The 12198-nt window shown below is 44.5% G+C and overlaps 1 protein-coding gene across 2 annotated transcripts in view; it reads left to right on the top strand.

The window, feature by feature from the left end:
• LOC135243789 (uncharacterized) overlaps window positions 1-9687 on the top strand; it is a 38696-nt gene extending 29009 nt beyond the window's left edge. The window contains exons 7-13 of one of the 2 annotated variants that reach the window (XM_064315822.1): window positions 2001-2159; window positions 2234-2289; window positions 3341-3516; window positions 3611-4008; window positions 6239-6335; window positions 6901-7072; window positions 9098-9687. In XM_064315822.1, coding sequence (XP_064171892.1) covers window positions 2001-2159; window positions 2234-2289; window positions 3341-3516; window positions 3611-4008; window positions 6239-6335; window positions 6901-7072; window positions 9098-9258 — 1219 coding nt within the window. In that variant the 3' untranslated portion in view covers window positions 9259-9687. Of the gene's footprint in view, window positions 1-2000; window positions 2160-2233; window positions 2290-3340; window positions 3517-3610; window positions 4009-6238; window positions 6336-6449; window positions 6495-6900; window positions 7073-9097 lie in introns of those variants that run through there. The other variant, XM_064315823.1, reaches the window with a different exon arrangement.
• The last annotated feature ends 2511 nt before the right edge of the window (window positions 9688-12198 follow it).

The raw sequence follows: 12198 nt of genomic DNA, 5'->3' as shown, positions 1-12198 counted from the left end.
ATTTGTAAGGTGTGGTTATGTTTAGCCGTTCTGGTGCCCTTTTTGAGGTTAGTTCTGGCTGTGCTGTAGGCCTTGCATTTTCCGGACTTGAACGCTGCGTCACAGGCTTTCAGCAGCTGCCGGACCTCACTGGTCATCCAGGGGTTCTGGTTTGGAAAGCTGCGGATTGATTTTTTTGTTGTGACGGCCTCAGTGCAAAAGTTAATGTAGGATAGCACAGCGGATGTATATTCGTTAATGTCTATATGAGAGCCATGGGTGGCTGAATGTGCCGAAAATACTCCAGTCTGTTTTGTCAAAACAGTCCTGGAGTTCAGAGACTGCTCCCTCTGGCCAGACACTAACTGTCTTTACTACTAGCTTGACCCTTTTTATGAGGGGTTTGTAAGCTGGGGCCAGGAGCAGGCAGCTGTGCGGCCCGCTCGCTCGGTAGCCGAGTTGGCGATGTTGCTGCTGAACCAGGTCTCCGTGAACATCAGCACACAGCAGTACTCCAGCCTTTTCTGAGAGGATAGCCTGAGTTTTAACTCATCCATTTTGTTATCCAACGATCAGACATTGGCCAAGAAGATGCTGGGGAGGGAAACTTTGAAGGGAGCACTGCTTAGCTTTGCTTGTAGCCCGGCCCGCTTCCCCCTTTTCTGTTTACGCTCCCGACGGGGGCTACGCTTCCACTGTGAGACTGGTGAGCGGACAAAATCGATGGGGAAATTGTTTGTGATAGTAGTGAGGAGTTTGTAATCAGTTCTGAGGTTTAGAAGTTCCTGACGGCTGTAGGAGGTTAGCATTACCTACACTTGTAAATAAACTTAAAACTAACATAGAAATAATGAAGAAAACAAAGAAAACATTGCACTGTGTCGGGATCCGCAGGAGCCGCTGCGTCCTGCGCACCGCCATTTTTTTTAACACTTCATGCTAAGCTACTGTTAGGACACAGCTTCTTCCTGTGAAATCAAAGTCAGGACGATGCAGGAACTCACCAAGACAACAAACACTTTACTGAAGAAAGTAAAAGTTTATTGTAATCATACTGGCCAGCGGAAAGTCACTGAAACCAACACAATTTTGTGCACTGGTCTTCTAGCCTGGTTTAAATACCCTCTGGGGCCTTGTCTGGGTATGCGTGTCCATCCTATCTGCGAGGGTCTATCTTTGTTCGCTAATGACATCTGTTTTGTACATAAACAACCTATGCCCTTAATGTTGCCTGGTACCATATGGCTTCACTACTTCCAGAGGAGAAACACTCTGAACCCGTCACAACTTTGTGTGTCAGCTCCGTAAAGGCCAGCTTGACACTTGGGGCTGAGCTAACTAGCATCTGCTCCATTGATTCGAGCTTGACACTTAACCATAAGCTCCCTACTGAGCCCAGAGATCCGTGTTTAATTTCATAGACTTTGTGATTATACTTGACCATTTAACAGGATCATAGGACTTTAGGAATGGCTAGCTATAGGACTGAATAAAGAGGTACGTTTTAAGCCTAAACTTAAAGACAGAGAGTGTGTCTGAAGCACGCACATACGTAGGGAGATTGTTTCATAAGACATGGAATTTTTACATAAACAATATCTTGTGAATTAAGTAATCTTGGAGGAGAGTTAGGAATAAGTGACTCGCTAAGGTAGTCAGCCGATAGTGTCATGAACCAGCTCAAAATCCAGACGAGAGAGAGCGAGAGAGAGAGAGAGAGAGCGAGAGACATATCCAGCCCTCTTATATAGTAATCAGGAGAAGTTGATTCAGGTGTGGCTCCTCCTCCTGACACACCTCTGCGTCTCTGCAATCAGGAGGAATTGATTCTGGTGTGGCTCATCCTCCTGACACACCTCCTACACAGGAACAGGAAGAACACAGGCAAAACACACACAAGGAGCCACAAGCAGAGTGGGAGGGGTCGTCACAATAGCTAAACTGTCTAGATGAAGACAGACCCAGGGCCATGGCTGTTGTGACATACTGCATAACTTGCTTGTTATTGGTCCTTCCAACAGGATATATGACTTTCAGCTCAGTGGACCTTACAACATGACTAAGAACTCATTCCAGAATGACAGCAATGGAATTGTCCAAGTGTATGTAACCTGGACGCCTCAGGAGAATGATGTTTTCCAGCACCTTCCTGTTTGCTTCACTGCAGAGACGAGGGAGAGGTAAATATTTCCACTTATTTCCATGTTTCTTCTGTATTTTCTCAACAACTGACATTTGGTCTCCTATTTTTCAGTCAATCTGAGATGAGATGCATCGTTGTGATCGTTGAAAGGGACACTCTGTTGTCAGGTAATGGGTTCACTTTATTTCAGACATGTCATTATACTAAGTTTTCTAATACTTACTGTGGTTCTAAATATGTACTTAGTGGGCCTCATTCACGAAACATGGGTACGATCAAATTTGATTGTTAACTGTGCTTACAAATGCTTCCATGAACATTTGAACATTTCTGCATTCGTAATTTTTTCCTTATCTGAATTTGTTCTTCGATAAGATCCAAAATCAGTGCTTTTAGAAACAGGGAGAAGATGTTTCTATTTATAGTGCTTTATTATTCATGCAAAGTCATTTTAAATAGTTACAGACCTCATGTTAACAAGTGTTTATCGATACAATTAGAATATCAATAGAATAATATATTAATATTACCTATGCTATTGATTTTAACCTTTCTGAATAGCCTCAAATTTTTCACCAGCTTTTGATTTCATTGAAAGATTAGCTTTACCTAGTTTTAAGAAGAGATTGGGTAGTTTTGGTTTAGTTTCATTTTTTCATGAACACATTTTGTTTCTTGTTTACAATGTGTTGTTTCTCATGTACTTTTCCTCTTAATTTCATTTTAACCTTGTGAACGTGTGTAATTCATTTAGTTTATTGATAAAAGTGATTTCTGGTGATTGATAGTGATATATAAAGACCCACAAATGCACAGCCAAACTCAACACATATTTGTTGATTTTGGATTACTTGGCTAATCGTGCCTTGGGGAGACTGCGTGTCTTAAGGGGCTGTGCATATACGGCAGAGATGGCTGTGGAGAGGGATGAACGGCTGATGTCAGCACACGACCCAGCTGGTGACATGCTAGGATTGCTAGGATGTTTCCTTATGCAAATCAACATGCACAGGTACGCATTCAATTTATGAACAATTGGCATTCATCCTATGATACACCTGGGATATGCACAGATAAAAGGTCAGCCCATGTTTCATGAATCCCACATTGGTTTTTCATAGGAACATTTACTATGAACAAAAGAACAATTGAAGAAACGTTTTGTGAATGAGGCCCAATGGGTTTAACAGCAAGTTTGTCATTGAAATCCCCTGACAGTTGATGCTGACATCTCCTGCATGGATAGCACAATATCCATGACTCTGCCTAAGGACAGAATGCAGGGAGTGGAGGCCAGCCAACTACACCTAAAGGACCCAACCTGCTCCCTCTATTCCAATGAAACCCACATAATGGCCACTTTCTCCCTCAGCTCCTGTGGAACACAGATCTTGGTAATGATGATTTACTTTACTTTTATTTTTCATTCAATTACAAATTAATGAGCACAGATGAAAAATAAATAATCTTACTCTTTCATACCTATAGGATAATGGTGACCACATCATGTTCAAAAATGAGATCAACTCTGTCAAGGAGACCTCAGTCATAACCAGGAGGAATCTTGTCAAGATCCCCTTCTCGTGCAGCTATCCCAAACAGGCTTACGTTTCGGCCAACTTCAGGAATCACAAATCCGATTATGTGTTCACCGAGACAGGCTTTGGCAGCTTCAGCTTCTCCTTTGATTTCTATACTGACAATACTTTCCAGAGCAAAATTGCCCCTACCTCTTATCCTGTAGAAGTGAAGCTGCTGGATAAGATTCACGTGGGCATCCATGGTCATTCCTCTCTCTCAAATCTCGTGCTGTTTGTGGACTCCTGCAAGGCCACCCCAGACGACAACCCAAACAACGCTTTGTTTTACGACATCATCAAAAATGGGTGAGAGCTGCAAAGTTCATATCCTTAAAAACTTTTTTTTAATTTTATTTTTCTTCTTTGTCTATATTGTCTAAAATGTGTCAACCATACACCTTTCCCCTCAGAAAAGTGGAAAAGTGGTGGCTACCACTGAACCGCATTTCATCTACCACTGAAACACATACCACCCGCTACCACTGAAACACATGCCACCCACTACCACTGGAACACATGCCACCCACTACCACTGAAACACATACCACCTACCACTGAAACCCATGTCACCTGCTAGCACTGAAACATATGCCACCTGCTACCACTGAAACACATGTCACCCACTACCACTGAAACACATGCCATCCTCTACCAGTGAAACACATGCCACCCACTACCACTAAAACACATACCACCTACCACTGAAACATATGGCATACCGCTACCACTGAAACACATGCCACCTGCTACCACTGAAACACATGTCACCTGCTACCACTGAAACACATGTCACCCACTACCACTGAAACACATGCCACCTGCTACCACTGAAGCACATGTTACCCTCTGCCAATGAAACTCATGCCACCCACTACTACTGAAACACATGCCACCTGCTACCATTGAAACACATGTCATCCACTACCACTGAAACATATGCCACCCACTACCACTGAAACACATGCCATCCTCTACCAATGAAACACATGCCACCCACTACCACTGAAACACATGCCACCCGCTTCCACTGAAACACATATCACCTACCACTGAAACCCATGCCACCCACTACCACTGAAACACATGCTACCCACTACCACTGAAACACATGCTACCCTCTACCACTGAAACGCATGCCACCCACTACCACTGAAACACATACCACCTACCACTGAAACACATGCACCCTACCACTGAAACGCATGCCACCCACTACCACTGAAACACATACCACCTACCACTGAAACACATGCCACCTACTACCACTGAAACATATGCCACCCTCTACCACTGAAACACATGCCACCCACTAGCACTGAAACACATGCCACCCGCTACTACTGAAACACATGCCACCTGCTACCACTGAAACACATGCCACCTACCACTGAAACACATGCCACCTGCTACCACTGAAACACATGCCACCTGCTACCACTGAAACACATGCCACCCGCTACCACTGAAACACATGCCACCCACTACCACTGAAACACATATCACCTACCACTGAAACACATGCCACTCTCATACAGATCACAATGGTAAATCAAATTTAAAGAGGCTGAGCCTGCACTCTCATACAGATCACAATGGTGAGTCAATCTTAGAGGCTGAGCCTTCACTTTCATACAGATCACAATGGTAAATCAAACTTAAAGAGGCTGAGCCTGCACTCATACAGATCACAATGGTGAGTCAGAGATGTAAAAAGGCTAAGCCTGCACTCTCATACAGATACCAATGGTAAGTCAAACTTAAAGAGGCTGAGCCTGCACTCTCATACAGATCACAATGGTGAGTCAGAGACATAAAAAGGCTAAGCCTGCACTCTCATACAGATCACAATGGTAAATCAAATTTAAAGAGGCTAGCCTGCACTCTCATACAGATCACAATGGTAAGTCAGACTTAAAGAGGCTGAGCCTGCACTCTCATACAGATCACAATGGTAAATCAAATTTAAAGAGGCTAGCCTGCACTCTCATACAGATCACAATGGTAAGTCAAACTTAAAGAGGCTGAGCCTGCACTTTTATACAGATGACAATGGAGACTGAGAGACCTTGCATTTGTGATAAAGCACTGTGTCAAGGAACAGTCTCACGTTCTGCATTATTTTTTAAGGAATTGTCAATCTGGTTTTAAATCTGAGCTTTTCATCCAACCAAATTCCCAAATATTTTTATGATTTATTTATTTGATCCATTCCCCAGTTAATGGGGAAATGTAGTAGTTGAAATATTTGCATTAGCGATCGGTTGGGAATGAGGGCTGGAGAAACACAAAATCTTTGCTTTGTTCACATTGGGCTCACAGCTTTGTATTAAGAAGCCTTACAGGTGTGAAAAGAGTCTTGGAGGGACTGAAACAGGAGTAAACAATGCTGTCTCAGCTTTTAAAGATATATTTTTGCATAATGGAGTCATATAGAAGATTTGTTCACAACAACACAAAGGACGTTCTTATATTTTCAAAAGACTCATTCAAAATGTTGTCTGTTCCTTAGATGACATCACATGTTCTTGTTTTACAGCTGCGCATTGGATGAAACCCTCATCATTTCCCCAGGAAATAAAACTGAGTTCAAGTTTGAAATTCAAGCTTTCAAATTCAGTGGAGAGTTTGAAGAGGTGAGGTGATGGTCAGAAAGCAAATGTTTTTCATTTTGTAAGCAGCTAAACACGCCACACCCATCCTGGAGCCCCCTTGTGACCCCTGGCTGTGATCATGTGACTGTATTACAGGTGTACATCAGCTGCAGTGTGATCATGTGACTGTATTACAGGTGTACATCAGCTGCAGTATGATCATGTGACTGTATTACAGGTGTACATCAGCTGCAGTGTGATCATGTGACTGTATTACAGGTGTACATCAGATGCAGTGTGATCATGTGACTGTATTACAGGTGTACATCAGCTGCAGTATGATCATGTGACTGTATTACAGGTGTACATCAGCTGGAGTGTGATCATGTGACTGTATTACAGGTGTACATCAGCTGCAGTGTGATCATGTGACTGTATTACAAGTGTACATCAGCTGCAGTATGATCATGTGACTGTATTACAGGTGTACATCAGCTGGAGTGTGATCATGTGACTGTATTACAGGTGTACATCAGCTGCAGTGTGATCATGTGACTGTATTACAGGTGTACATATGCTGTAGAGTGATCATGTGACTGTATTACAGGTGTACATCAGCTGCAGTGTGATCATGTGTGATGCTACCAGCTCCCAGTCCAGGTGCGCGCAGGGCTGTGTGTCCAACCCAATCAGTCGACGCAAACGGGAGCTGCTCTTCCAGACACACAAGCACATCATCACCCAGGGGCCACTGCAGCTGCAGAGGCACACCAGTTCCAGTAAGATCTGGGGGTCTGTGATGCAGTTCTGTGGGTCTGTGATGCAGTTCTCTGGGTCTGTGGTGCATAGTTCTGTGAATCTGTGGTGCATAGTTCTGTGGGTCTGTGGTGTATAATTCCATACGTCTGTGATGCAGTTCTGTGGGTCAATGGTGCATAGTTCTGTGGGTCTGTGGTGTATAATTCCATATGCCTGTCGTGCAGTTCTGTGGGTCTGCGGTGCAGATCTGTGGGTGTGTGGTACAGTTCTGTGGGTCTGTGGTGCTTAGTTCTGTGGGTCTGGGGTGCAGTTCTGTGGGTCTGTGGTGCATAGTTCTGTGGGTCTGTGGTGCAGGTCGGTGGGTCTGTGTTGCAGTTCTGTGGGTCTGTGTTGCAGTCCTGTGGGTCTGTGGTGCAGTTCTGTGAGTCTGTGGTGTATAATTCTGTGGGTCTGGGGTGTATAATTCTGTGGGTCTGTGGTGCCGTTCTGTGGGTTTGTGGTGCAGTTCTGTGGGTCTGTGGTGCAGGTCTGTGGGTCTGTGTTGTAGTTCTGTGGGTCTGTGGTGTATAATTCTGTGCATCTGGGGTGTATAATTCTGTGGGTCTGTGGTGCAGTTCTGTGGGTCTGTGGTGCAGGTCTGTGGGTCTGTGGTGCAGGTCTGTAGGTCTGTGTTGCAGTTCTGTGGGTCTGTGGTACAGATCTGTGGGTCTGTGTTGCAGTTATGTGGGTCTATGGTGCTTAGATCTGTGGGTCTGTGTTGCAGATCTGTGGGTCTGTGTTGCAGTTATGTGGGTCTGTGGTGCTTAGATCTGTGGGTTTGTGGTGCAGTTCTGTGGGTCTGTGGTGCATAGTTCTGTGGGTCTGTGGTGTATAATTCTGTGGGTCTGGAGTATATAATTCTGCGGGTCTGTGGTGCAGAATTCTGTGGGTCTGTGGTGCAGTTCTGTGGGTCTGTTTTGTATAATTCTGCTGGTCTGTGGTGCAGTTTTGTAGGTCTGTGGTGCAGTTCTGTGGGTCTGTGGTGCAGTTCTGTGGGTCTGTGGTGCAGTTCTGTGGATCTGTGGTGCAGTTCTGTGGGTCTGTGGTGCAGGTCTGTGCGTCTGTGGTGCAGGTCTGTGGGTTTATGGTGCAGTTCTGTGGGTCTGTCGTGTATAATTCTGTGGGTCTGTGGTGCAGGTCTGTAGGTCTGTGGTGCCGGTCTGTGGGTTAATGGTGCAGGTCTGTGGGTTTGTGGTGCAGGTCTGTGGGTTAATGGTGCAGTTCTGTGGGTCTGTCGTGTATAATTCTGTGGGTCTGTGGTGCAGTTCTGTGGGTCTGTGGTGCCGGTCTGTGGGTTTATGGTGCAGGTCTGTGGGTCTGTGGTGTATAATTCTGTGGGTCTGTGGTGCAGTTCTGTGGGTCTGTGGTGCCGGTCTGTGGGTTTATGGTGTAGGTCTGTGGGTCTGTGGTGTATAATTCTGTGGGTCTGTGGTGCAGTTCTGTGGGTCTGTGGTGCAGGTCTGTGTGTTTATGGTGCAGGTCTGTGGGTCTGGGGTGTATAATTCCGTATGACAGTGGTGCAGTTCTGTGGATCTGTGGTGCAGAGTTCTGTGGGTCTGTGGTGCAGGTCTGTGGATCTGTGGTGCAGTTTTGTAGGTCTGTGGGTCTGTGGTGCAGGTCTGTGGGTCTAGGGTGTATAATTCTGTATGACTGTGGTGCAGTTCTGTGGATCTGTGGTGCAGAGTTCTGTGGGTCTGGGGTGCAGTTCTGTGGGTCTGTGGTGCACGTCTGTGGGTCTGTTATACAGTTCTGTGGGTCTGGGGTGCCGAGTTCTGTGGGTCTGTGGTGTAGTTCTGTGGGTCTGTGGTGCAGGTCTGTGGATCTGTGGTGCATAGTTCTGTGGGTCTGTGGTGCAGGTCTGTGGGTCTGTGGTGCATAGTTCTGTGGGTCTGTGGTGCAGGTCTGTGGGTCTGTGGTGCATAGTTCTGTGGGTCTGGAGTGTATAATTCTGTAATCTGTTGTGCAGTTCTATGCTTTCAAATGTCTAATGATCTGTTTTTTCATAGTTTCAGACAGAAGCTCCAGTGCTAACCAGAGCTTAAACGCAGGCACCCTGGTCTTCGCTGGGCTATTTGTTGCAGCAGTACTCGTGCTAGCTGGAGTGATGGTCTACTACCGGAGGAGTATCAAGCCACTTGACCGCACCTATCTCCTGTCCTCATCTTAGCCAAGTCACAGGCATGATGGGATTGGATTCCTGCACTTGGGATGTAAGAAAAGGCTCTGAAAGCACAATGGTATTGGGTTTGCGTACAGGATTATAAAACAAAGAAAAAAATACTACTTATTTTACACTGCTTACATAATTTTCTTATGAAGTACAGACGTTCTCTTTATAATGAGCATACAAGAGCACTTAAATTAGCATTATAATCAGGTAGGGTAGTTTATAAGACAGGCCATTACTTAAAATAAAGTTCAATGGGCCTGTTTGAATTTTATTTCTTGCTTACAGTAAATTGACACATAAAGGAAAGTAATAAATAGTGAAGTATGTGCAGTGGAACTGAAATTAACAAGCCAAACTTTTAATACTCACTTTTCCTGCAACTTTGGGAATATGAAGTACGCTAATAAATAAATACTATTTACTCAGTGGCTTTGTTTTTTTTTTTTTTTAAATGAGTGTGTTTTCGAAGTAACATGCTTGTCACACGACATGACCTTCCTGGTAGGGACAGAAGAGCAGTACAAAGGGAGATGTGGGAATTTCAGATTATTCTGGGTTTTATTTACAAAGAGCGAGAGAGCGTATATTCTGCCCCACGAAAAGAAACACAGAAAAACCTTCACCCACAAACACCCTTTCAGGACCTGACAAAGACAAAGGTAGGCATGGTCCTCTAATTGTCCTGAATTCTTGCCACAGTGCTAAAGTATTTTCACTTTTAAATTGTTCTGTGAGATAGATATTGTTTACACTCTCGCCTGACATTACCTTACTATCTAAAGGTGCTTAACACTTTGAAAGTGTTAAAAAAGTGGCAATGTGGCAAAATAGGTTTGGGGGGGGGGGGGTCCTCAACTTCTATGAATTTTGGAAATCCACAGATGGCACCAATCATGGGAAAGTCAGTATCCAGTATCATGGAAAGAGTACAGGGAACAAAATCCATGGCAGTTTTTAATCTAACAAATGTGCTAACACGGAGAAGAATCAATAGCATATCCATTGTTTACTTAGCAGTTTACTTAGAATTATCATTGTTGTCTGTTTTGCCATTATAAACATGCCGAAAGTACATATGACTGTTATTATCTCCGGTTCAGATAGACTCTTTGAAACAAGATGAGTCCACCTACAAGCTTCTCTGATGAGTACTGGGCAAGCAGTCCTTCAGTATAGCAGATGGGACCCAACCTTGTGCCAGCAACAACTTGAGCTAGACAGTATAAGTTCTGTCAAGTACACTGCCATCCGGTGGCAAGATATTATAGTGACAACTGAAAAGCATTTTATGAAATAACATTTCTAATGATGTTTGTTAGGCTTGCATGAAAGTACACGTATTGTTTCTCCTGCGTAAACAAAAGATTCATTTTTGAGTACACAAGCTGAAAATATTACAGACTGGCAAGAAAAAAATTTTGTTTTATGCCTCAGAACGTTGTTTTTCAAAAATAAATTAGTTTGCAATGCCTAAATATAAACAGGAGACTTGAAATTTGGAGGCCTTGAAAGCTATGTTCTTGTTATATACAATTTCAGCTCAATGGTAATGGTATTGTATCAATCAAATCAATCAATCTAATTTTATTTGTATAGCGTATTTTACAGCAGTTGTCACAATACGCTTTACAGACAACCCTGGCCTAAACCCCCACAGGAGCAAGCCTAAGGCAACAGTGGCAAGGAAAAACTCCCTGTGGCAGATGGGAAGAAACCTCGGAAGGAACCAGGCTCAAGAGGGAAACCCATCCTCCTCTGGTCGGCTCAGGGTTCCGACTGGTGACCAACATATCAGGCAGTTTTATAGGGTTTATGATGTGGCTCACATGATGGGTGGGGCCGGGTGGCGGTGATGGGGAGCAGCAGGTGGCGACAGATGTGGGCAGGGTTTAGGCGATGACGAAAGAGGGGCTGGACCGCAGAGGTGGGGGAGACCAGACGACTCTCAAAGCACTCTCGAAGACTGGGGCAAGAGCCCCGCCAGCAGCATGGGGAGGAAGGTAGAAACAGCAATTAGGGAATTTGCAATATAGCAGACAGTGGGTAAAGTGGCAGTAGTATGCATTGGGGGGACCCCACCAGGAGTAATATATGGCTGCATAGCTACTAGGACAGGGATGGAGAACCCATGCAGTCATGAGGGGTGGACAACCATACCCACCTATCAAGAGCCAACCCATGTAAAGTCGAGTCACAGCTGATCGACAGGTGACAGTAAGGAAAGGATTGCCATCCCACAAAGCTCTATGACTACAGGCGTCTCCCACCCTGTATCCAGACTATAACTGATTATAAGCCTGAGCATAGAGGTGCATTTTTAATCAATATTTAAATATTGAGACTTAAATATTGATTTATTTTAAATATTGATCACTCCTTTTGTAACCCTAATGGTCCATGAGTTTTGTGTTGTATGAATTCTGTTTCCCTTTGTCTAACTCATACTCGTATTAAATTATTCTTAGCACAGCCGGCTCAATCTAGGACCCTGAGTAGATAGGTTGGAGGGAAGGGGAGGAGTCCAGGAAATGGAGGGAAAAGTAGAAAGAAGAAGGGTGTGACTGGTTAAGGTAGAGAGCACAATCAACTGACTAGGAAGCTTGTGCTTAGAGGCTTAGTTTTGATGTCTCAAGTAGCTGATCTGCTAAAAAGTCAAAATACAAAATACACATATAGCATAACTGTGAAGCACTTGGGGCTGCCCGTCTTCAGACCTTTCACCCCACAGGTTTTCCTGCGTGGCACCCTCGATCTCTCAGAAATCCCTTCAAATCTCATTCCTACTGCTGGGCCCTAGGTCTGTCTGTTTGATTTCCCGCAGCTTCTCCCGGATGTGCGGCTCATCCTTGCACTCTAAAACAGCTGTGTCAACAGCTCCCTTCATGCGCACTGGATGTGGTTACAGACCAAACCCAGCCATGGTGTCTGCACTTTGGC

This window comes from Anguilla rostrata, chromosome 17 (assembly GCF_018555375.3).
Source record: "Anguilla rostrata isolate EN2019 chromosome 17, ASM1855537v3, whole genome shotgun sequence".
Lineage (NCBI taxonomy): Eukaryota > Metazoa > Chordata > Actinopteri > Anguilliformes > Anguillidae > Anguilla > Anguilla rostrata.
Note: the sequence above shows the minus strand (reverse complement) of the source record. Positions and strands in the feature narration are given on the sequence as shown.